This window comes from Phyllobates terribilis, unplaced genomic scaffold (assembly GCF_046119375.1).
Source record: "Phyllobates terribilis strain yellow unplaced genomic scaffold, ASM4611937v1 Scaffold_9__5_contigs__length_417890890, whole genome shotgun sequence".
Lineage (NCBI taxonomy): Eukaryota > Metazoa > Chordata > Amphibia > Anura > Dendrobatidae > Phyllobates > Phyllobates terribilis.
Genome location: NW_027362769.1, coordinates 391,350,933 through 391,377,199, shown reverse-complemented (window position 1 = coordinate 391,377,199; position 26,267 = coordinate 391,350,933). Strand labels below are relative to the sequence as shown.

General features: G+C 47.4%; 1 protein-coding gene and 1 long non-coding RNA gene across 2 annotated transcripts; one reads left to right on the top strand and one right to left on the bottom strand.

Moving 5' to 3' along the window:
• Nucleotides 1-213: 213 nt before the first annotated feature.
• Nucleotides 214-1,586, bottom strand: LOC141161235 (E3 ubiquitin/ISG15 ligase TRIM25-like). The gene has a single exon (XM_073646014.1). It carries the CDS (start codon nucleotides 1,561-1,563, stop codon nucleotides 622-624), a length of 942 nt encoding a protein of 313 aa, XP_073502115.1. The 5' UTR covers nucleotides 1,564-1,586; the 3' UTR covers nucleotides 214-621.
• A 317-nt stretch (nucleotides 1,587-1,903) lies between these two features.
• Nucleotides 1,904-15,535, top strand: LOC141161234 (uncharacterized). The gene is made up of 3 exons (XR_012250628.1): nucleotides 1,904-2,028; nucleotides 11,938-12,050; nucleotides 15,453-15,535. It is a non-coding gene; the product is annotated as an uncharacterized lncRNA (long non-coding RNA).
• Nucleotides 15,536-26,267: the final 10,732 nt, after the last annotated feature.

Sequence of the window (26,267 nt, the reverse complement as noted above, 5' to 3'; positions counted from 1 at the left end):
ATAAACAGATGCTACTGTTGCCATCAGAGAGGTCAAATGGCCAGGATAGGTATTAGCGCCGATCAAGACTTTTACAGCAGGGTGTCAGCTAACACCCAGCTCTGCTTGTGAGCCAACAAAATCATTGTGCCATACAAGTACAGAGGATATCAGCAAGGGGTTAATGATCAGAAATTATCAGTTTTAGGACAATTTACCCATTAATATCTCCGTTTGCCTCAATTATTGATTTTGCATCTGATGTAGAAAAAGCAATCCAATAGGAAAAATCCCACCCATGACTCCCCCCGCCATATACATTGTATTATTAGAGGGTCCTGCTAATAACTCACTATGTACAGATGTGACCATGAGACAAGAAATAATGTAATTATAATGTGATGTGGACGACATCGGCCTCAGCTTCTTATTGTAACAGAGGCTCCAACCTCCACAGAGAAGACAACATGTAGGGGTTCAGTGAAGGAGGCGGTGAAGGTGTGTAAGTGTCTGATGGGGTCACACAGTTCATAGAAGGACAGACGCCCGGCCTCATAGTCTAAGAAGACTCCAAGTGTTGGACATGTTGGCTTTACACTGAGGGTTAATACATTCGAGTTGTGCCATACATTTTATTCTTCATTATACATATCCCCCTGTGTCCTCATGACCTCTATGACTACACACTGTAATGTCACTTTCTTGTAAGAGTCTTATTGGGTCGGTGACACCAGAAATCTCCTCTACGTGATGCATCTTCCTGGACAGCTCCTCCTCCTGTATTTCCAGCTTCTGAATTAGATGAGATATCTGGGACACAATCTTCTCCTCCTGCCTGGAGACCTCGCTCAGCGCTTTCTTTTCTGCCATTTCCACTTGCTTCTTGATGTCCATAAATATCTTACTGACGTTCATCCTTTTATTTGAGGCTTTCTCCTGGATATTTTTTATATGATCTTGCAGATTCTGGACTCTTGTCCGAATATCTACTTTTTGTGGATTTAGTTCATCCAGATATTTCCTCAGATCCTTTTTCTTCTTCTCAAAAGCCTCATCCAGAAGTTCCACCTGGTGTCCTCGGTGTTCACCAACCAGACAGCAAGACGCACACAGACAAGCCGCGTCCTGCGGGCAGTAATACTCCAGAACCTTCTTGTGGAGGGAACATTTTTTGTTGTCAAAAGATCTTGTGGGTTCTGTTAATATATGATCTAATGTCTTGTTGTGGACAGTCAGGTGGTCATTACAGAAAGTATTCTCACACTGCAGACAGGATTTCACAGCCGGTACAGGAGACTTTGTACAGTAAGTACAGAAGATACTAGTGTCCTTCATACCAGGCTGAGTAGATGAGAAACGCTTCACTATGTTCCTCAGCTTCCGGTTCTTCTCCAGGGCCGGACGCCCCGGATATTCTGCTCTGCAGTCAGGACAGGAATACCCTCCAGCCGCCTCCTGGGCATCCAGCACACTCACAATACACGAGCGGCAGAAGTTGTGTCCACATCTCAGGGATACGGGATCTGTATAGAGGCTCAGGCAGATGGAGCAGTTCAGCTCGTCCCTCAGCTCAGCAGACGCCATTGTAGCGGGAAAGAGCAGGAATCAAAGCTAAAAAGTTTCTTTCCATAAGAAGGGTGGAGGTTTCTGAGATGAATTAACCTCTACAGCTCCATGGTTGTGTTCACGGCTGATTTGTTCTTAAGGAATTACTTACTGATCAGCCATGAGGATCTGGTGTAGGATTAGGAGTTGTAGTGACTCCACCTGGTCATGAAGAGAATCCACCACCAGTTTGATGCAGGAAAAGTAAGTAGAGAACCCACAAAACTTTACTGCATACAAAGAAGGATCTTTGGAAATGTTGAGTTTGGTGAAGTAAAATTCATCTCCTCCTCTTCCTATCAGGCTGAAATAATCAGTCGGAGTCTGGCAGACGAGCGCTGTATGTGGCTGATGAAGGACTCATCGTTAGGTCTCATTCAGACATAAGTGAAATCACCGACCGTTCTCCATCAGTGGTTTTGTTCTGATTTTCATCAGTGTTCGGTCAGTTTTTACAATCTGTGTTTTATTAGTGATTTTCTCAGATGATTGTAAAGCTTCTTCTGTCTATTAGGCCACGTTCACACGTCAGTAGTTGGTCAGTATTTTACATCAGTATTTGTAAGCCGAAACCTGGAGTGGGAGATAAATTCAGAAGTGGAGACGGAGTTTCTATTATACTTTTCCACTGATTTTTCCATTCCTGATTTTGACCTATAAATACTGATGTAAAATACTGAACGTGTGAACGTGGCCTTATTACAGTGTTAGGCCTCATTCACACATCAGTATTTCAGATCAGTATTTCATCAGTATTTTGCTGATGCCAAAACCAGGAGAGGAATTTACAGAGAAAAACTAGAATTGAAATATTGACCCCTGTTCTGTGTTTCGGAGACGCTCCTGGTTTTGGCATAAAAATCCTGCAGTGTGAATGAGGCCGTAATCGCGCTGTCGCCAGCCGTGTGCTGTGTGTGATTCTCACAGACCCATAGACTTCATCTGTGACTTGAATCTAAATCGGACACGTTGCCGAGATCTTTTGCCGACGACTCGGCCCGGAAAAACCAGGGACATGTGAACAGCCCCATAGACCATGTACCTGTTATATCCATCTGTGAACACCGCGTACATGAATAAGCGATGTGTGAATGAGGCCTTACACATCAGGGTTATTTCCAGCACAAGATGAATATATATTAATTCCCCTGGGAACATGACCTTCTTCCTCCTGACATTTTGTCCGGACGCTCCTCACTTCTCCTCCTCTGGAGCGATGGTGGGATCTCTCACCTGGAGTAATCCCCTCTGTGACTACAGGGAGCGTCCACCTACAAGTGTGAACTGACCCCACAGATGATGACGGCGCCTTTCTCCGCTCCGTTCTTCATGGAGAGCGTCACTTCTCATGGAGATATCTTCTATCAGATGGAGTTACGTCACTTCACAGTGATGGGCGACGTCCTCTGTAAATCTCCATGTGGTGATAGAAGCGCTGAGATTCCTGCAGGATCCGCACCCAACTGCACAACGACAATCTGCTCTCATTATTGGGTTTTTTAAGCTTTTTTTCCTTCTTTTGATGCGTTTTTGGTGCAGATGTGAAGCCGCGTTTTTCAATGTGTTTCCCTTTATGTTCCAGAAAAACTTTGATTCTGTATTAAAACCGGAACTGAGTTTTTTACATGTTTTTTTTCAGGCTCCTCATAAAGAAACAAAGCACCAAGACCGTAGAGTTCAGCGGGGTCTTCAGACGCACGGCGGGCAGGAGTTTACATGGAATCACATCCACTTTGCTTGGACAGTTAAACGCAGCAGACTTTCTGCACAAAAAAACACAGCAGAAAAAGTAGCAGTAACACCACGTGTGAACACGGCCTAAATGTCCAATCAAGTAGATGTGAAGTCATGAGAACTGCGGCCCTCTGTGCGTCTAAAGACGCTGCTGAACTCTGCATTATAGGCGTTTTCTTATCTGTGGAGCCTGAAAAATGCTGGAAAAAAACGCAGTTGCTCTTTAAAATGCAGAATATTTTCTATTATATAAAAATCACAGCTTCCAGTCTGCACCAAAAATGCATCAAATAGAGGAAAAAAGGCATAAAAAATGCAGCATAAACATCATAATCAGAGAGGATCGTTATTGTGTCACGTGATGCGGACACCGGTAGAAAACACGCAGCATTTACAATATGTGTGAACACGGCCTCAGCGTTACATTATTATTAAAAATGTATGAGTTTAATGCAGAAAAATAAAACACACCTTTTTTTTTACTGATTACCATAAATCATCTGATCACCGTATTGTACAGATAGGTACGATTACAGGGACACCAGATATGTCTGTTATTTGTGATTTGTGATTTGTCAATGCTGTAAAAGTTTTTCATTATTTTTTTAGCAATTTTATAGGAAGAAAAAAAAATCTCTGACTAGAATACATTGAAATACATAGATGGAAATGCACTGGTATATAAAGATGTAGCTCTATGTACCAGTACAAGCTGCCTGTAATGAAGAAGAAGAAGACCAGTCACATTAAAGGAGAGAAAATGATGTACTTAGCATTGCAGGCAGTGGTGTACATAGAAATCACAGGACCACACAGCAAATATTCATTTTTGATTCCTGAACTGATAAACTTGTATCCTGAAAGGTTTGAATGATAGGTGTGTGACACTCACAGCCCACCCTGGGAGATGGGGGTACTCGGAGCCGGGTCAGATGTTGGGGGTTGCAGTCGTGGCCTGGACCCTTTCCGTGCCCAGGGCCGTCACAATAAAAGATTTAATGGGCTTTCAGGGTTTGGTGTTAATCGAGTGGATGTAATGACTACGCCACCTGTGGTTTCTGGTGATTCGCCACTAGCGCTGCATTCAGTCCTCTGAGGCGGGATGTAGTGGCAGCAAAATATGGTGCTACTCCCCACAGGCGGAGCAGGGTCTCAGGGCAGAGGGAACAGGAGGATGGAAGTTGTAGTGGGAGATGTGGTGCGGTGTAGTGCGATGCCGCGTTGCAATAAGGAATCGGAGGCCATAGGGGTAGTCTTCCAAGCTTTACTCACGGTAGAATGCACAGCTGCAAGGCTTCTCCCTGCTCCTCACGGCATGCGGCCACCAGGACCGGGTTGTCCGACAACCTCCGAGTAGTTCAGGTGCCTTGGTCAGGACCCCACACCAGAGTGTTCCTAGACTCCTTACTAAGTCCTCTCCTGTCCGTATGTGGTACGTGTGGTAAGGCCGGGTCTCCCTCTGGTCTATGCACAGAACAAGGGTACGGGTGGTGACTCCGCTCCGTCCGTTACCCGGTGGGATCCACTGAGCCTTCCGGTCTTTCCTGACTAGGACGTGAAGTAACCAAGTCAGGTATCGGGGGCTGGTACCCCTTTTGCAGCAGGAGTCCCTCTGACTAGGCCAGAATAAAGAGTACAGGTGGTGTATGTCGCTCCGTCCGTATTTTCCGGATCCTTTTGGCTGTGGAGTTTACTCCTCTGCTCCCCTCCATGCCTTCTTAAGTAAGGACCTTGACCGGGTAGAGACAGCCGTTAACTCTTGCCCGTTCCTCGACTCAAGGCCAGAGTACGAGGACCGTGTCCCCATCAGCTGCAGGTTCACACAGAAAGCCACGTTCAGCGATGAAAATCACAATCAAAGACCATGAACTTAAGATGGCAGACTATTAAATATGAATTTAGTACGTGTAACCTAAATGTGCGTCCTCCACCCTCACCCACTACTAGGTTCCCCCTAACTTTTGGTTCCCCCATCTCCACTTATCCCCGCTTTGGCAGCACCCTGGTGCATATAAGCCCCCCCTACAGGTGGGAGAGGTATAGTGTTGGATGTGTGGCACCCTTGAGGGTTCGGTCGCCACAGAGGTATTGCACCTTATCCAGAGGTGTAGTATATCACATCCCCTTTGTTTGGACATTTAGACCATATTCACATGTAGTGTAAATGCTGCGTATTCTTCCACCGATGTACGTGGGGCGAGATGTGTCTGAGGGATGTGACACGGATCTCTGTATAAGTAATGGCATATAGCGTCAACTCACTGACCTGCGCTCCTGTTCCTCATGAACTGCACGTAATAATCCGGAATGATGATGCAGTGATGAATTCAACAGATTTATTTACAGTTCTTGATGAGGTGAGATGAGGGAAGGTAAAGGATGAGGAAGGGTAGGAATTGTAGGTATTAGAAGCGCCAGGTAAAGTGGTAACAAGAGAATCCTTTCTCCAGTCCTGCAGCATGTGTAGTCAAGATGGATGTGATGAAGAAGAAGGAAGTGCTGAGCAGGAGATAAGATGAGTTACAGACCAAAGGGGTTTGTGGGTAAAACACAAGAATAATACATGTTATAACATACAGTATTATAACAACGGCCAGTAGATGGCAGCAAAGTACAATACAATAATCCTGTAACATTAGGTAATGTCCAAAATGGCCGAAAGTCTTTTCAAACAAAGAGCTGGACAGCACACTCCCCGTCTGAAATCCCTGGATTTAACTATATTAAAAGTCTTGAGGTGGAGGTGTTTTCCTGAAGTACTGAGGGATACCTCAACCTGAAAGACAAACAATGCATGCAATGCAACAGTAACATATAACAACGAGGTAGACGAATGTCTATAACAGTTCCTGAAGCAATCCAAAGGATGCCCATCTTCGGATTGGAGAAGCCGCACTAGGCCAAACTGTCTCCAACCCAATTGTAATCCAGTGGTTACAGTTCCTGGTTGCAATCAGATGAGTGTTTTTAGTAGTCCAAAAGTTTCTTGAAAGTTCCAAGTTCAAGTTCCAGATGTGTTGGCGCAAACAAGCCTTGTCCATCTGGAGAAGTGTTCAAATTGCTGTCAGCCCAAGCCAACCTTCTCTTTGGAAATGGGGGTGCTGACATCAGGATGGATCTCTGGGTTAACGTCTGGATCCTGAAGACTGAAGCTATCTTCAACTGCAGTCTCTTCACACTGGCCGCAAAGGAACTCCGGTCCTGTTAACCAAGAAGAGTTTGCGAAGGCACCAACAGACACTGGCCTAGTAGCAAGGTCAGCTGGGTTAAGATGGGATGGAACATACTGCCATTGCTCAGGTTTAGAGGATTTCCTGATACTTTCAACGCGGTTGCTAACATAGACATAGAAGTGTTTTGTCTGGTTGTATATGTAGCCCAGAACAACCTTGCTATGTGTGTAGAATCTTGTGTCAAACACGTGAATAGCTAGTTCACTCTGTATGAAGTCTGCAATTTCGATGGCTAGTACAGCTCCACAGAGTTCAAGTCTGGGTATGGTGTGTTCAGGTTTAGGAGCCAATTTAGCCTTTCCAAATAGAAATCCAACATGGGCTTCATTGTTAGAGTCTATAACCTTCAAATAGGCAACAGCTGCAATAGCTTCAGTAGAGGCGTCGGAGAATATATGGATCTCTTTCCTTTGACTCGTAGCAAGAGATGCTGGAATATAACAATGTGGTATGTGGATTTTATCTAAGGCACAAAGAGATTCCCTCCATGACTTCCACTTTAGTTGTTTGTCAGCAGGGAGTGGTGCGTCCCAGTCCTTAATAGACTCTGAGAGTTGCCTTAACAGAAGCTTGCCTTGTATAGTCAGGGGTGCAACAAACCCGAGTGGATTGTATAGACTGTTCACCACTGACAGAACCCCACGCTTAGTAAATGGTTTTTCTGTACCACTAACCTGAAAGCTGAAGGAGTCCTTTAGCAAGTTCCATCTCAAGCCCAGACTTTTCTGTACTGGTGGGTTGTCTGAACCTAGATTCAAGTCTCTGAATTCTGAAGCATAATAATCCGAGTGAAAAGCCTTCATGACAACAGCACTGTTGGAGGCAATTTTATGCAATCTTAAATGAGCTTTAGAAAGCATACCTTGTGTCCGTTTGAGCAGATCTATGGCTTCTTCTGCTGTGGGTAGGGATTTGAGACCGTCATCCACGTAGAAGTCCTTTTCAATGAACTGTTGGGCGTCCTTCCCGAATTCTGCTTCACCATCAGAGGCGGTCCTACGTAGGCCGTATGTAGCAACTGCAGGAGAAGGGCTGTTTCTGAACACGTGCACCTTCATGCGGTATTCAACCATTTCCTTGCTGGTGTCGTTGTCTCGGTGCCATAGAAAACAGAGATAATTTCTGTGATCTTGTCGATCAATGGAACATTTGTTCAATGTCAGCAGTAATGGCAACTGGGTATTTTCTGAATCTCATGAGCACTCCCACCAGGTTATTAGTCAGGTTGGGACCAGTGAGGAGAACATCGTTCAGAAATACACCATGTTTGGTGCTTGAATCGAACACCACTCTGATTTGTTTTGGCTTTCTTGGATGGTATACGCCAAAGGAAGGTAGATACCAGCATTCTTCACTGGCTTGCAAGGGTGGAGCTGGCTCTGCGTGGTCATTGCGAAATATCGTCTCCATAAAGGCTACAAAATGGTCCTTCATTTCAGGCTTATTTCTCAATGTTCTCTGCAATGAGGTGAACCTTGATAAGGCCTGTTCTCGGTTGTTAGGAAGCTTGGCCCTTGTAGCCTTGAAGGGTAAGGGAGCGACCCAACGGTCAGATTCGTTCTTGAAGAATCCACTGTCCATTATTTTAATAAATTCCTTGTCTTCTATGGATAAGGCGACCTTGTTGTCATTTTGTGTTGTGCGAAATACTGTTCTCCCGAACGTCACCATAGGGAGTGGGAATGATGTCAGGCTCTTGAATAAAGTCAGAGAACCTTTCTTTCACTTCGTAGTTATGAGAGCATGGTTTGAAGTGAGTTGTGCGACCATTTCGAAGTACATAAGTTTTAAAGGAGTTGACTTCGGATGCCTTGTGACTCTTATCCAGACATACATTGCCCACGATTACCCAGCCTAGATCAAGTCTTTGGGCGTATGGAGCATCATGTGGGCCATTGCATTGTTGGCGCACCTTGTGGACCCTTAGAATGTCTCTCCCCAGTAGGATTAGAATATCAGCATTCGTGTCCAGAGGAGGAATTTCGCTAGTTAGGTGCCTCAAGTGGGGATGATGAAGCGTGGTTTCCAGAGTGGGAATTTCTTCCTTGTTATCAGGTATCTGGTCACATTCAATTAAAGTTGGCAAGGGTATGTGCACGTTCCCCTTGATTGAAGAGATAATGTACCCAGAGGCTCTCCTACCAGAAGTCTCAATACGACCAGAACAGGTGTTGAGGGTGTACGGAGCCGTTTGTCCTTTTATATTGAAGATCTCAAAGAGTTTTGGCTTTACTAGAGACCTGTTACTTTGCTCATCTATTATGGCATACATTTTGGAGGCCTTGTTGGGTTGTCCTTCTGGATAGACCTTGACCAGACATACTGTAGCGCAGCATTTAGGAGCAGTCCCTTCTCCACATACTTCCATACATGAGGAGGAAACAGCAGTTGCAGCTGGGTCAGGAACTTGTGGCTCCCCGCCATGCTTTTGAGCAGGATTGGTTGCTGCAGAAGGTTGTGAATTGTTGTGTTTGTCACTACTGCATTCGGTGCACTTAATGACAGCCTTACAGTCCTTAGCAAGGTGGTCTGAGGAGGCGCAACATTTGTAACATATCCTTAGCTCTTTGAGAGTATCTCTGCGTTCCTGCAAAGTCTTTGCCCTGAATCCACGGCATTCCTTAAGTGGGTGAGGTCTTTTGTGAATAGGGCACATACGGTTACTGTCCATAGCTTTAGGAGCAACAGCGTTTGTTTTGGTAAAAGAGGGTGCACTAAGTGGAACGTCAGTCTTTCTCACGGATACTGTGCTTCTTAACTCTCTACGTTTGGTGATATTGTTATCATACCTTGTAGATGATGATGATGATAAAGCTGGTGGAGTAGGTTCAGTGAAGTCAAAGCTGGGATCATTCTTCTTCCAAGCTTGATCACTGATGAACCTGGAAAAATAGGAAAAGGGAGGAAAAGACACATTATGCTGTCCTTTATACCGTGAGCCGTGGTCTGTCCATTTATCCTGCATGCCTTTTGGCAACTTGAGAACTACTGGAGTCACGCCATGAGCAGTATCAAGGTAGCTCAGTCCTGAAAGACGTGGGTCTAATTTTGCCAATTCTATTTCCTTTAACAGGTCACTCAGGTCTTGCTGTTTTCGATTGTCCTTGTTAGTTATTTTTGGGAAGGCTTGCAGTTTCTTAAATAAGGCAGACTCTATGGCTTCTGAGCTGCCGTAGGTTTGCTCCAGTCTCTCCCATGCTGCAATAAGACCTGCATCTGAATAGTCCACATGAACTGCCCTTATTGTCTTGATGGGCTCCACTGATTCAGGACCTAACCAGTTGACAAGCAAATCTAGTTGTTCCTTGCCGGTGAGATTAAGGTCTTGGATTACTGCTTGAAAGGTCGATTTCCAGGCTCTATAATTTTCGGCACTGTCATCAAACTTTGAGAGACTGATGTTTATTAATTCCCTGCGAATCATATATCTGGCGAATTCAGAAATGTCCGACCTCCCGGTCATAGTTGCAGGATTAACTTGTGGTATCCCTGGGGAATGTAAGTTCTCTGGCTTATATGACTGAGACGGATCAGGACGGAATGATGTGGCATGAGGGTTAAGTTGTGGTTTAGTCTCAATAAGGTCTGCTGGCTGCGGCCTAAATTGTGGGTTAGTGCTGGAAGTTACCTTGTCGGCAGTAGGTGGCGACATTTCTTGGCTTACGGGTGCATCCGTGTGGTGGATTGGAGGTGGCGCTGGTACAGATGGTAAATGTTTTAGCACATAGTCTGTAGTGCGATAAGCTGGGTCCTCCATTTCTCCTGGAATAAAGCAATCCATATTAGCATCTTGACTTAGTGCTTGTTCAAGGACCTTCAGTTTAGCGAGGGCTGCTGCTTCTTCCCTTTCTGCTTGGAGTATTTTTAATTGAGTTTCCATCTCAACTTCCTGCTTTTTTAATTGGGCTTCCATCTCAGCTTCCTGCTTTTTTAATTGGGCTTCCATCTTGTTTCTTTGAGCTTCCTGCTCTTTTAATTGGGCTTCCTGCTCTTTTAATTGGGCTTCCTGCTTTTTTAATTGGGCTCCCATCTCAGCTTCCTGCTTTTTTAATTGGGCTTCTACTTCAGCCTCCTTCCTAGCAAAGGAGCTTCTTACTCTACCTTCCTCTGCAGATGCACGGATTTCCAGTATCTTGTCAGACAATGTTGACTTCCTGGACTGAGATGATCTGGAAGACCGAGATGTGATTTTGGTCGAGGTTGTACGATGTGACCTAACTTCATGGAGGTGTGCGATGCGGAGTTCTGCCTTATCCTGGGCATCTCGCACTAATACGGTCTTTTCTTGGAGAAGAGTCTCCCTTTCAGCCAGCTCTGCTGGGGCATCATCCATATCACAGTTACTCAGGAATGCAATGTACTTAACAGACAGTCTCTGGTAGCGATCATAGGCGGCAGATAAACTTTTCAATTTGGCGGTTAAATCTGCTGCGTCATTGTTAGCACGTGGAAGAGCTGCTAAATAATGATCAACTCTGCCCCATAAATGATCTATGTTATCATGGAGCTCATCTCTGGTTGTCTACAGGTTCTCTATGACCTTTTGTGTTGGCTTGGTTACACGTTTGGGTCATACATCCTGCTCTGCAGTAAGTGTGGACTTTGCTCCTGGAGCATCTGTGGTGTCAGGAACATGAGGTGCTTCTCCCACAGAGGGATCCACTGTGCCCTTTGTAGACATGCTTCAGCTAAGATGGTGGACGGTCATAGACTTGCTGGCAGACATGCATATGGATGCAGACACTGAAGACTTAGGTCTCTTGTTACTATTTTGCCACCAATGTATGTGGGGCGAGATGTGTCTGAGGGATGTGACACGGATCTCTGTATAAGCAATGGCATATAGCGTCAACTCACTGACGTGCGCTCCTGTTCCTCATGAACTGCACGTGGTAATCCGGAATGATGATGCAGTGATGAATTCAACAGATTTATTTACAGTTCTTGATGAGGCGAGATGAGGGAAGGTGGAGGATGAGGAAAGGGTAGGAATTGTAGGTATTAGAAGCGCCAGGTAAAGTGGTAACAAGAGAATCCTTTCTCCAGTCCAGCAGCATGAGTAGTCAAGATGGATGTGAAGAAGAAGAAGGAAGTGCTGAGCAGGAGATAGGAGGAGTTACAGGCCGAAGGGGTTTGTGGGTAAAACACAAGAATAATACATGTTATAACATACAGTATTATAACAACGGCCAGTAGATGGCAGAAAAGTACAACAATACAATAATCATGTAACATTAGGTAATGCCCAAAATGGCTGAAAGTCTTTTCAAACAAAGAGCTGGACAGCACATAAGCAGAGAACGCAGAAAACATTAGTGCATAAAAAGAAGAGTCTTCGTAAATGTTGAGTTTGGTGAAGTGAAATTCATCTCCTCCTCTTCCTCAGGCTGAAATAATCAGTCGGAGTCCGGCAGACGAGCGCTGTATGTGGCTGATGAAGGACTCATCGTTAGGTCTCATTCAGACATAAGTGAACGGACTTTTCTCCATCAGTGTTCGGTCAGTGACAGTTTTTATTAGTGATTTTAACAGATGATTATAAAGCTTCTCCTGTCTATTAGGCCACGTTCACACGATCAGTATTTGGTCAGTATTTTACCTCAGTATTTATACACTAAAAACCAGGAGATGGTGATAAATCCAGAAGTGGTGACGAGTTTCTATGAGACTTTTCCTCTGATTGTTCCTCTCCTGATTTTGACTTACAAATACTGATGTAAAATACTGACCAGATACTGATCGTGTGAATGTGGCCTTAAAGGGGTTTTCCCACGAACAAAAGTTAATTTAAAGAATTGTCTGTGTGTGACCCTGTACGGAACGTACCACAGCTCCTGGGCAGGGGGGGAAGCAAAAGAGTATACAGACATTACAGCCGGGGATCGCAGAGGAGTCATTCTGTGAGGTAAAATATTGTTTAAAAACAGGCAGTGAAATGTTTTACCTCACAGAATGAATCCTCTGTGATCCCCGGCTGTAATGTCTGTATACTCTTTTGCTTCCTCCCCTGCCCAGCAGCTGTGGTACGTTCCGTACATGGTCAGACACAGACAATTTAAAATTAAAAGCTCCCCCCCCCCCCCCGAACCCCTAAATAAAAGGGGGGTCTCATGGGAACATGAACACTAGAATATGTTCTATTGATTTATTTAGTGGTTCTTATATAGTACATTAATCATCATTTCTATTATCTTAAGGGTCATAGGTCACGCTGTGGCTAAGGCCCCCATGAGCCGGTTCTATCCAGCTCCAGCCAGTTGTTCTTGCCGCTCTTTTCTGACCCTCTGATTGGCTGATTCAAAAAAGTGCGGGAAAAGAAAGTATATAAAGAGCGGTTTGCGTACAGTTGTCTCATTCACTCCTGTCAGAAGAGCGACGATCCCTCTCTCCCTCCCTTGTTGTTAATGAAGAAATATTTATGTCGCGCTGTTTATTTGTGGGAAAATTACCCAGTTTTTCTGGGTGGATTGGATTAATGATATGGTATTTTTATTGTTTTTTTTTTGCTGGTTATTAAATTATTCATTATTTTAATAAATTTATTTGGTTACCCAAAATAAACCCCACGGCCATCATTCCCCCACACTTCAGCGTCTTGTGGATTTATTTAATTTAATCAGTATTTATTATGGGTTCTGTGTTACCAGCTACTTTTGTTCGTGGGAAAACCCCTTTAATCCGATGTTAGGCGTCATTCACACGTCAGTGTGTTTCATCAGTATTTCATCAGTATAATTAAAATATTGACCCCTGTTCTGTGTTTCGGAGACGCTCCTGGTTTTGGCATAAAAATCCTGCAGTGTGAATGAGGCCGTAATCGCGCTGTCGCCAGCCTTGTGCTGTGTGTGATTCTCACAGACCCATAGACTTCATCTGTGACTTCAATCAAAATCGGACACGTTGCCGAGATCTATTGCCGACCACTCGGCCCGGAAAAACCAGGGACATGTGAACAGCCCCATAGACCATGTACCTGTTATATCCATCTGTGAACACCGCGTACATGAATAAGCGATGTGTGAATGAGGCCTTACACATCAGGGTTATTTCCAGCACGTGTTGAATATATATTAATTCCCCTGGGAACATGACCTTCTTCCTCCTGACATTTTGTCCGGACGCTCCTCACTTCTCCTCCTCTGGAGCGATGGTGGGATCTCTCACCTGGAGTAATCCCCTCTGTGACTACAGGGAGCGTCCACCTACAAGTGTGAACTGACCCCACAGATGATGACGGCGCCTTTCTCCGCTCCGTTCTTCATGGAGAGCGTCACTTCTCATGGAGATATCTTCTATCAGATGGAGTTACGTCACTTCACAATGATGGGCGACGTCCTCTGTAAATCTCCATGTGGTGATAGAAGCGCTGAGATTAACGTTGGATTCATTTACAAACTTTTTATTTCTCCACAAAATGAGAAAAAAGTGCAAGTAAGACACTGAATATGACGCACCCCCTGGGCCTGTGCTGGGAACCCGGAACCGGGCCTGTTGTAGGATGCTGGGGGTTGTAGTCTCCGTGTGGCGGTGACCCGGTCCGTGGCTCAGGGTGGTCAAACCAGTGGCAGTCTATTTGTATTGTAATTGTCCGACTACGCCACCCGTGGATTGCGGTCAGTGGGGACCGCCGCTGCGCTGCAGACCGCTGAGGCTGATGCTATATGCGCAGCCAAGAATGGGATAACTCCCCACGGGAGAAGTATTGCCCCAGGGCAGCTAGAGTAGATGATGGTAGCGATGGTGTGAGCGTCCCAGTACTAATGGTGCTGGTGTGGCGATGAAACACAGAGACTTGTAATTGCAGTTTCCAAAGCTTTACTCACGGTTGTTATTCTGGTCACTTGTGCACATGAGGGACCGCCTGAGCCGTGCTGCGTTCACCAGGCAAGGGACTCGAGCAACTCCCAGGCAATTCCAGAGCGTGGCACAGGGCTCCCTTCCTTTCCTTTCTCTGGCCGTCCCCACCAGTGACCCACCTTTGTCCAGCTCCCTCGGGCCTTCTCTGGGCACGCTGATCTCTGCGTCCCTGACCCTATACGGTATGCCTTCCTGGTGGATGTAGTGAGGGGTCGCACCAAGATGTGGTAACAACCTCCGGTCTTTGGCTGAGGAATCTGTTGCCTCCACCAATTTGGGTTCCAGTACCCTGTTCTGCCAACCCTTCACCCTGTATCTCCTGGGCATATGGGGTTCCTTCTGTCCTCGTGTCTCTGGGCCTTTCTCTGTGTTCCTTGCTTCCTTTCTCCTCTGTTCCAGTCCCTTTCTTACTTTCCTTTCCGTTCCTTCTCCTCTCTCTTTCTGCTGTTTCTGGCCTCCACTCCAGGCCTGCCTCTGGAGCTGGGCCCAGACTGAGCCACAGCTCCCTGTCATTTCTCCTCAGACTGCACACTGATCTAAGATGGTGCCCACCTTATATACCTCCTTCTAACACCCGAGCACAGGTGACTAGCAACCAATGGGCTCCTACCTATGCCCAGAGACCCACCCCTATCTGCTCCTACACTACTGGGTGTACTTTCCCCTCCCCACTCCAGCCAGGGACAGATGCTGTCGTGCCTGCACTTCTGTCTAGTGGGAGCACCGTTGAGCTGTCCCTCGGAAATGGGTTGTGTGTGGTGCATGCAGCTTACTGAGTCCTGGTCCACACTCCATCCTTACCCGGGAGTGGAATATCACACCTCTGGTTTGAGGTGCAATACCCCTGTAGCAGCCGAGCCCTCGGAGTGCTACAAATATATTAAATAAAATGGTAATAAAAACCGTGTGTTACGTCCATTTCCCACCATCAGAGGAGAAAAAGAGGGAGGAGCAATGCGGTGCGCGTATCCGGACACAGCAACATTGTGACCACACCTTTAACCCCTAGCCACACCCATTTGTCATTTGTTTCTCTCCGGGCAGGAGGAGATGTCAGAGGGGCGGTGACAGTGAGGGACATTCAGCAGACGCCCGAGGCAACAGGACGTAGACCCAAATCCAGGACTTTTCCGCTGTACCTTGGACGGTTGGAATCTATGGATTTGTTTTTTGTTCATTCATTCATAGTTGTAGCAGACAGAACTTTTAAGCTTCACTATATGAGGTTTCGCCTTCTTGTGAGACGAGCTGTTGTGTTTCGTAAGCGCCATTTTACCAAATATTTCTGTATGGCCGTGTTCACATGTAGCGTAAATGCTGCATTTTTTCTGTTGCTTTTTATCTGCACGTTTTCTGCAGGATCCGCACCAAACTGCACAATAACGATCTTCGCTGATTATTCCTGCGTTTTTTCCTTCTTTTGATCGTTTTTGGTGCAGATGTGAAGCAGCGTTTTTAATGTTTTTTATACCGCAGAAAAACTTTGATTCTGCATTAAAAAGGCAACTGCGTTATTTTACATGATTTTTTTCAGGCTCCTCATAAAGAAAAAATGCACCAGGACCGCGGAGTTCAGCAGGGTCTTTAGACGCACAGCGGGCAGGAGTTTACATGGAATCTCATCCACTTTGCTTGGACAGTTAAACGCAGCAGATTTTCTGCACAAAAATAGTATCAGAAAAAAACCCGCAGCATTTACATTATGTGTGAACACGGCCTAACTGTCCAAACAAAGTGGATGTGAATTCATGAGAACTGCTGCCCACTGTGCGTCTAAAGACGCTGCTGAACTCTGCATTTTTGATGTTTCTTTTATCTGTGGAGCCTGAAAAGTGCAGGAAAAAAAATGCAACTTCAAATCTGCACCAAAAATGAATCAAATAAAGAGGAAAGGCATAAAAATGCAGCATAAACTTAATAATCAGAGAAGATTGTTGTGACATGCAGAAGTAGTGCTGTTGCAGTGTGTGACATACAAAAGTAGTGCTGTTGCTTTAAAAGCATACAGCAGCTATTAGAAGTAACACAAGCACAGGAGACAGGAAGTGTTGTGCTCCAGAAATATCCAGCAACTAGAGGGGTTAACACAGTCACAGGAGAAGGGGAGTGTTTTAGCAGAGCCCCAGGGGGATTGTGGGGTAGTTGGTTACTGTTCTGGATGGAGCCGTAGAGAAAGGTGGTGTGTGATCTGTATCTCACAGAAGACAAGGGAACAGAATTCAGGTCAGGAGGGAAGGTAAACACAGGTCAGATAGACTCCCTGAGCTAACAGTGTAGAGTATTATCGGGCAGAAAGATAAGGACTGGAAGGAATCGTGTCATAGGGATCATCTCCCTCATCAAATCCTCCCCCCCTCCATCTCCATGCAGGATAAAGAATGCTGTGTACTAGTGAGTCCATGTGGAGGAAAAGCCTGCTGTTTATGCATAGAAGTGTGCTGCCGAGAGATCTAATCTGTGCTGAATTATGCTACTGAAGAGACTGACGTTACTGTGCCTGCTTTATGAGAGTGTACTGTAATGAAGATTGTTGCAGTAATATCCCTGAATTGCACTGGCCGTGCTTCAGATTAAATTCCACTGTTAAACTGTTGAAAAAGACTCTTGTCAGATGTGTCTGGTCAGCAACTGAATCTATCGTGTGCCTGAGAGAAGCTGCAGCATATGGTAGCCCTGAGTAACGGTTCCCCCAGGATTCCAACAAATTCATGAAACCCGTCTCGTCCCTATCTGAACTTAGGCGGCGTCTGTGTAACATTATTATTGTGTCGTGTGGTGCAGACACCTGCAGTAAACAAGCACCATTTACAATACGTGTGAATACAGCCTCAGAGTTACTTTATTATTAAAAGTGTATGGGTTTAATGGAGACAAAAATCAAACACCATTTTTTAATGCCGATCACCATAAATAATCTGATTGCTTTACTGTACAGATTGTTATGATTATATCTCTTTCACACGTCAGTGTGTGAGTGACAGGGCACCGCTCACTGAGCTCAGCGCAGGTCAGGGACCCACTCGCTGCAGCGAGTCATTCTCCTCTACTCCTCAGCGCGTGTGGTCAGATAGATTACAGAGTAGGACACTTAGCACAGGTGAGTATAAGGATTTTTTATTTTATTCTTATTTTTACAGGTTTTGGAGACAGCAGGAGCAGAATACTACTCTCAACATTGTGCCCTGCTCACGCTGATCGCAACGCCAGCAGGGGACAATGATGAGAGCAGCGTTCAGCACCCAGTGCTTGGGAACAGAGCTAACTGTACCGCTGATTCCCAGGCGACGGTACGTGTGATACTGATGCGGCGCACGATTGCCACACGTATCACACGCCTGGACATACGGACACAGATATCTCCAGTACTGATTATTCCACTACCAGAAATATCGGGATGTGTGAAAGGCCTTTCGGGGACAACAAGCACGTCTGTTATTTGCTGATCTATGATGTTTATTTTTAAAAAAGCTCAGTAAAACTGTCGTTATTGTAAATGTGATTCATTATTTTTTAGTAATTTTAAAGGAAGAAAAAAATTGCTGACTTTTTTATTTTACCCCTAGAATACATTGAAATACACACATAGAAATGAACCAGTATGTAGAGATGTAGCTCTATGTACCAGTACAATCTGCCTACAGTAAAGAAGAAGAAGAGAAAGTGGAATACCAGTCACATTCAATTAGAGAAAATGATGTACATGTTATTGCAGGTAGTGGTGTACATAGAAATCAAAGGGCCCCATAGCCAATATTCAAACAGCCCCACATCCCCCTCCACAAAAAAAATATATTTTTTTTTTACTGTGGATGAGTGTATATATATATATATATACATAAACATGTTTTGTAAGACTTATATTATGGTCTGTTATAAACATGATGGCATCACCTAATGCTGATGGAGTATAAATACACTGCTCAAAAAAATAAAGGGAACACTAAAATACCACATCCTAGATATCACTGAATGAAATATTCCAGTTGCAAATCTTTATTCATTACATAGTGGAATGTGTTGAAAACAATAAAACATAAAAATGATCAATGTAAATCAAAATTAATATCCCATGGAGGTCTGGATTTTTTATGATACTCAAAATCAAAGTGGAAAATCAAATTACTGGCTGATCCAACTTCAGGGGAAATACCTGAAGACAACGAAATGCTGCTCAGTATTGTGTGTGGCCCCCACGTGCCTGTATGACCTCCCTACAACGCCTGGGCATGCTCCTGATGAGGCTGAGTATTGTGTGTGGCCTCCACGTGCCTGTATGACCTCCAAACAACGCCTGGGCATGCTCCTGATGAGGCTGAGTATTGTGTGTGGCCTCCACGTGCCTGTATGACCTCCCTACAACGCCTGGGCATGCTCCTGATGAGGCTGAGTATTGTGTGTGGCCTCCACGTGCCTGTATGACCTCCCTACACCGCCTGGGCATCCTCCTGATGAGGCTGAGTATTGTGTGTGGCCTCCACGTGCCTGTATGACCTCCCTACAACGCCTGGGCATGCTCCTGATGAGGCTGAGTATTGTGTGTGGCCTCCACGTGCCTGTATGACCTGCCTACAACGCCTGGGCATGCTCCTGATGAGGCTCAGTATTGTGTGTGGCCTCCACGTGCCTGTATGACCTCCCTACAACGCCTGGGCATGCTCCTGATGAGGCTGAGTATTGTGTGTGGCCTCCACGTGCCTGTATGACCTCCCTACACCGCCTGGGCATGCTCCTGATGAGGCTGAGTATTGTGTGTGGCCTCCACGTGCCTGTATGACCTCCCTACAACGCCTGGGCATGCTCCTGATGAGGAAGCTGATGTTCTCCTGAGGGATCTGCTTCCAGACCTGGATTAAAGCATCAGTTAACTCCTGGACAGTCTGTGGTGCAACAGGTTGGTGGATGGAAAGAGACATGATGTCCCAGATGTGCTCGATTGGATTCAGGTCTGGGGAATGGGCAGGCCAGTCCATAGCTTCAATGACTTCAGCCAAATGAGGTCTGGCATTGTCATGCATCAGATGGAACCCAGGGCCCACTGGACCTGCATATGGTCTCACAATGGGTCTGAGGATCTCATCCCGGTACCTAATGGCCGTCAGGGAACAACCTCTGGCTAGCACATGGAGGGCTGTATGGCCCTCCAAAGAAATACCTCCCCACACCATTACTGACCCACTGCCAAACCGGTCATGCTGGAGGATGTTGCAGGCAGCAGATCGCTCTCCACGTCGTCTCCAAACTCTGTCACATGTGCTCAGTGTGAACCTACTCTCATTTGTAAAGAGCACCGGGCACCAATGTGGAATCTGCCAAACTTTGTGTTCTCTAGCAAATGCCAATCGCCCTGCACGGTGTTGGGCTGTAAGCACAACACCCACTTGTCGATGTTGTGACCTCATACCACCCTCATGGAGTCTGTTTCTGACAGATTGAGCAGACACATGAATGTTAGATGCCTGCTGGAGGTCATTTTGCAGGGCTCTGGCAGTGCTCCTCGTGTACCTCCTTGCACAAAGGAGGAGGTAGCGGTCTTGCTTCTGGGTTGTTGCTCTCCTACGGACCCCTTCACTTCTCCTGGTGTACTGGCCTGTCTCCTGATATCTGCTCTATGCTCTGGACACTGTGCTGACAGACACAGCTACCCTTTTTGCCACAGCTCGAATTGATCCTGGATGAGCTGCACTACCTGAGCAACTTCTGTTGGTTGTAGACATCGCCTCATGCCATTGTACCTCTAGGGGTGAGAGCAATGGCAAAATGCAAAAGTGAATAAAATAGCAGCCAAAAAGGATGAGAACAGAGAAATGGTCTGTGGTTACAACCCGCAGAATCACTCCATACTACCTGTAATATGAAGAACCACTAGAGGGCGCACACTGTACATGATACCAGGGACATACTACCTGTAATATAGAGAACCACTAGAGAGCGCACATTGTACATGATACCAGGGACATGCTACCTGTAATATAGAGAACCACTAGAGGGCGTACACTGTACATGATACCAGAGACATACTACCTGTAATATAGAGAACCACTAGAGGACGCACATTGTACATGATACCAGTGGCATGCTACCTGTAATATAGAGAACCACTAGAGAGCGCACATTGTACATGATACCAGGGACATACTACCTATAATATGGAGAACCACTAGAGGGAGCACATTGTACATGATACCAGGGACATACTACCTATAATATAGAGAACCACTAGAGGGAGCACATTGTACATGATACCAGTGACATACTACCTGTAATAAGGAAAACCACTAGAGGGCGCACATTGTACATGACACCAGTGACATACTACCTGTAATATAGAGAACCACTAGAGAGCGCACACTGTACATGATACCAGGGACATACTACCTGTAATATGGAGAACCACTAGAGGACGCACATTGTACATGATACCAGGGACATACTACCTGTAATATAGAGAACCACTAGAAGGCGTACACTGTATATTATACCAGTGACATACTACCTGTAATATGGAGAACCACTAGAGGGCGCACATTGTACATGATACCAGGGACATAATAGCTATAATATAGAGAACCACTAGAGGGCGGACATTGTGCATGATACCAGGGACATACTACCTATAATATGGAGACCCATTAGGATAATATAGACTTTGTAAGCATTATAGGTGCAATCTGGTTAAAGTATGTAAATGTAATACACAGTGTTTGTGAGGGAGATCTGCCCAGCTACATACTGTAGGAGCAGACATAGTTAAAGTTTGGGACTAGCCCATAGTGAGAGGGAAAAGCCCCAGTAAAAAGGAGACTGCTTCCTGATAGGGAGTCAGATAGGGAAGTACTGTAGCCAAGGTCAAGTACAAGTGCAGTGGACTGCTGGTCTCAGCAAGAATCTATCATTCAGGGCAGCGGGATGCCTTACTGAAATCCCTTGCGAACATTCCTGCACCATCCAGAGCTCAATGCTCAGTACAGGTACAATGAAGAGTACCTTATCATCTGCATACAGGAGACGATGGACGTGGAACCACGTGAAGGGAATGTAATGGATCCCAGATGTACTGAGGAACTGGACAGGAAATCCCTGGGTGTAGTGCTGGCGTCCCTGCCCTCTGCTAGGCAGGGACGCTGTTCCCCTCACCGCTCTGCTCCGTGCCCGGCGTCCCTCTCCCGCTCTGCTGGCAGCGCGCGCTCCTTCCCGGCCACTGTGCTTAGGGCGCGCGCGCGCGCTCTCCCTCCCTCTTAAAGGGGCCGCGCGCGCCGTCCTAAGGAGTCCCCGGCCAATGGCCGGAGGACTTTACCATATATAAGGCACCTCCTCCAAAATGGAGGTGCCCGAGCAATGTTGTTGCACTGTTCTACTCTGCTTCAGCCCTCAGGTCCCGTTGCCAGTTACCTGCCAGTTACCTGCCTGATTCCTGCCAGTGTCCTGCCAGTTTGCTGTCTGTTTCCTGCCTGTTATTCCTGCTACCTGCCTGCCTGCCTGAGGTCCGACGGTCTGCCTTACAACTCTGGTCAGTCTGTCTAAGGACCAACTTGCCCGCTCACCTGGGAGCGCACATCAGCTACCTGCCTGCCTGCCTGAGGTCCGACGGTCTGCCTTACAACTCCAGTCAGTCTGTCTAAGGACCAACTTGCCCGCTCACCTGGGAGCGCTCCTCCGCTACCTGCCTGCTTGCCTACCCGGAGGCTCCGCCGTCACGTGCTGTGACCACCAGCCATTCCAGAGACTCTTGCCCGCTCACCTGGGAGCGCTTCTCTGCTACCTGCCTGCTTGCCTGCCCGGAGGCTCCGCCGTCACGTGCTGTGACCACCAGCCATTCCAGAGACTCTTGCCCGCTCACCTGGGAGCGCTTCTCCGCTACCTGCCTGCTTGCCTACCTGGAGGTTCAGCCATCACAGGTCGTACCTACCCTTTACCTAGAGACTGCCCCGGTCACTTGCCGTGACCTCCAGCCCGTTCACCCAGAGACTGTCCCGGACACTTGCCGTGACCCCCAGCCCGTTCTTCCAGAGACTGTCCCGGTCACCTGCTGTGACTGCCTGCCTAGTCACCACCCGCTCCCTTACAAGGACCGCCCCCTTGTATAGTAGCTCAGAGGTTCCGCCTCCCAGACCCGTTACAGTTTGCTCGGGCAATGGAACCCGGTGGCACCCAAGTTCCCTCGCTCTCGGACCTGTGTCATGAACTGTCCCGTCAAAGGTCCCAACAGGAGTCCATCCTGGGTCACCTGCGAAATGTCAATACTCGCCTGGACACTGACTGCTCCACCAACAACCTCCGCCAGTGCCATGTCTCGCAATCCGGCAGCTCCGCTGTCCACTAACACCATGATATCCTACCCCGGACCTCGGCTTTCTGCACCTCCTCGCTTCGGAGGCGACTCAGCCCAGGCTCGGGGCTTCATAAATCAGTGCACCCTGCACTTTGAACTATTGTCCCACCAGTTTAACTCCGACCGAGCCAAAATTGCATTCATCATGTCCCATCTCACCGGGGAGGCCCTGGCCTGGCTAAATCCTCTATGGGAGAGAGGAGACCCCCTGGTGTCCAACTTGCCTGCTTTTCTCACGGCTTTCCGGAAGGTCTTCGACGAACCCGGACGGAAGACCTCATCCGCATCATCGTTGCTACGCCTCCGTCAGGAAAGTCTCACCGTGGGCCAATATGCCATACGGTTCCGTACCCTTGCCTCGGAGCTGGCCTGGGATAATGACGCTCTGGTTTCCGTCTTCTGGGAGGGTCTGTCCGGCCGTATTAAAGATGAACTTGCCGGTCGGGACATTCCTACCACTCTCGATGACTTAATAACTCTTGCCACCCGGATTGACCTACGGTTCCAGGAGCGTACCAGAGAGGTCACCCGTGAGAGGAGGCTACCACGTCTAGCTCCTACTTTTCAGAAACCCGTCACTCCTTCTGTCTCTAACCAAGTACACCCTCCTGAGCCTATGCAGGTCGACCAGACCAAGATGGTCAAGACCCGTCAGGACTTACGCCGTGCCGAGGGGACCTGCTTCTACTGTGGCAGTAAGGAGCACCGGATCCGTGCCTGCCCGGAGAGGTCGGGAAACGCCTGTGTCTAGGTTCGCTCAGAGAGGTCCACCTAGACAAGAATAAATCCTCTCCATCCCTGCTGTTGTCAGTTTCAATCGTCTACGGGGAGAACCGTTATTTCGAACTAGCCCAACTGGACTCTGGAGCAGCCGGGAATCTTATTTCACAGTCCCTGGTAGAGAAATACCGCATCCCCACCAAACCTCTGGCTGTACCCTTGTCTGTTGCTGCCGTGGATGGGGGGCTCTTACCACGCCCCATCCAACTCATCACCGAATCCATTACTCTGCAGGTGGGAATGCTGCATTCTGAAAGTATCTCCTTCCATGTTCTGCCTGGACTCTCTCACGCCCTCTTGCTAGGCCTACCTTGGCTCCAGAGACATGCACCCGTTCTTGACTGGCAGACCGGAGAAGTCCTTCGCTGGGGACAGGGCTGCCATAAGACCTGTCTGGTTCCCGTTCATCCCGTCCGTCCTTCTCCTACCCCAGCTAATCTACCTGGACTTCCGATTCCTTATTGGTCTTATGCTGATGTCTTTAATAAAAAGGAGGCAGAGACACTACCCCCTCATAGACCATACGACTGCCCTATCGACCTGTTACCTGGTACTTCTCCTCCCCGTGGGCGTATTTATCCATTATCCGCTGCTGAGACCCGGTCGATGTCCGAATATATTGAGGAGAATCTGGCCAGGGGATTCATCCGGAAATCTACCTCCCCGGCGGGAGCAGGCTTCTTTTTCGTCAAAAAGAAGGACGGCTCTCTCCGTCCCTGCATAGACTATAGAGGCCTTAACCAGATCACGGTAAAGAATAAGTACCCCCTTCCGCTCATTCCGGAGTTATTTGATCGTCTGAGGGGGGCTAGAATCTTCACCAAACTGGACCTCCGTGGGGCGTACAACCTGGTTCGTATCCGTCAGGGGGATGAATGGAAGACGGCATTCAACACCCGGGACGGCCACTATGAATATCTGGTAATGCCCTTTGGCCTCTGTAACGCTCCTGCCGTCTTTCAAGAGTTGGTCAATGACATCTTCCGGGACCTTCTCTACTCCTGCGTAGTGGTGTACCTGGACGACATCTTGGTCTACTCTCCGGATCTCCAGACTCACCGGAGGGATGTTCGTCAGGTCCTGCTCAGGCTCAGGCAGAACCATCTCTACGCTAAATATGAGAAGTGCCTCTTTGAGCAGACCTCGCTTCCGTTTCTGGGCTACATTATCTCTCAGACCGGCCTACAAATGGATCCTGAGAAACTGTCTGCCATCGAGAAATGGCCCCGACCAGAGGGGTTGAAGGCTATTCAACGGTTCCTGGGCTTCGCCAACTATTACCGCCTCTTCATCCCGCACTTCTCTTCCCGGACTGCCCCAATTTCCGCGCTCACCCATAAGGGTACTAATCCCAAAGAGTGGCCGCCCGAAGCAGAGGAGGCCTTTCTTTCCCTAAAACAGGCCTTCTCTTCCGCCCCGGTGCTGCATCGCCCGGACGGCAACAAGCAGTTCTTCCTGGAAGTTGACGCCTTCTCCTCTGGAGCCGGAGCGGTACTTACTCAAAAATCATCTTCCGGGAGAATGGTAACTTGTGGCTTCTTCTCCAAACTCTTCTCCTCTTCTGAGCGCAACTATTCCATAGGAGACCGAGAGTTATTGGCCATCAAGCTGGCGTTGGAGGAGTGGCGTTACCTACTCGAGGGGGCTCTTCATCCGGTAATAATTTACACTGACCACAAGAACTTGGCTTACCTCCAGCATGCCCAGAGACTTAACCCGCGCCAAGCCCGGTGGTCCTTGTTTTTTGCTCGCTTTGATTTTGTTCTTCATTTTCGCCCGGCTGACAAAAACGTCAAAGCAGACGCCTTGTCCCGATCCTTTCTGGTGTCCGATCTCGAGGAAGAACCTAAACATATCATCGACCCCGCCAGAGTAATGCAGGTGGCTCCCGTGAGTCTAAATCGTCTCCCTCCCGGTAAGACGTTTGTTTCAGTACCTGATCGGGAGAAGATCCTACACTGGGGCCATTCGTCTAAACTAGCTGGCCACGCCGGTCAGAAAAAGACCCTCCAGCTTATTGCCCGGCACTAGGCCTACCCTGCACAAGTACATAATAGACTTTGTTTCTGCCTGTGTGTCCTGCGCCCGCAACAAAGTCCCGAGACATCTGCCAGCCGGACGCCTCCTTCCGCTTCCTGTACCTGCTGCCCCCTGGCAGCATATAGCAATGGACTTTATAACTGATCTCCCCGTCTCTGCCGGTTGTACGGTCATTTGGGTGGTCGCTGACCGCTTTTCCAAGATGGCTCACTTTATTCCCCTGCCAGGCCTTCCGTCTGCACCCGAGCTGGCTAAAGACTTTATCCGCCACATCTTCCGTCTTCATGGCCTGCCCCTCCACATCGTGTCGGATCGTGGGGTACAGTTCACCTCACGTTTCTGGAGAGCCACTTGTAAATTACTAGACGTCACCCTGGACTTCTCTTCCGCTTACCACCCACAGTCCAATGGTCAAGTGGAGCGGATCAATCAGAACCTGACCAGTTACCTCCGGCACTTCGTTAATGCCCACCATTCTGACTGGGTGGATCTCCTACCATGGGCCGAGTTCTCTTATAATAATCACGAGAGCGAATCCTCCTCCAAATCCCAGTTTTTTGTAGTCTTTGGTCAGCATCCTCGGATTCCTTTTCCTGTCTCCACCTCTGTGGACAACCCGGCTGCGGAATCTCTCGTTAGCAAATTTTCCTCCATATGGGAGAGTACCCGGTCCGCACTCCTTCTGTCATCCGAGCGTATGAAAAGACACG

Bases quoted from the DNA above. Each gene is read 5' to 3' on its own strand.
- LOC141161235 (XM_073646014.1), bottom strand. From the start codon at position 1,563: ATGGCGTCTGCTGAGCTGAGGGACGAGCTGAACTGCTCCATCTGCCTG.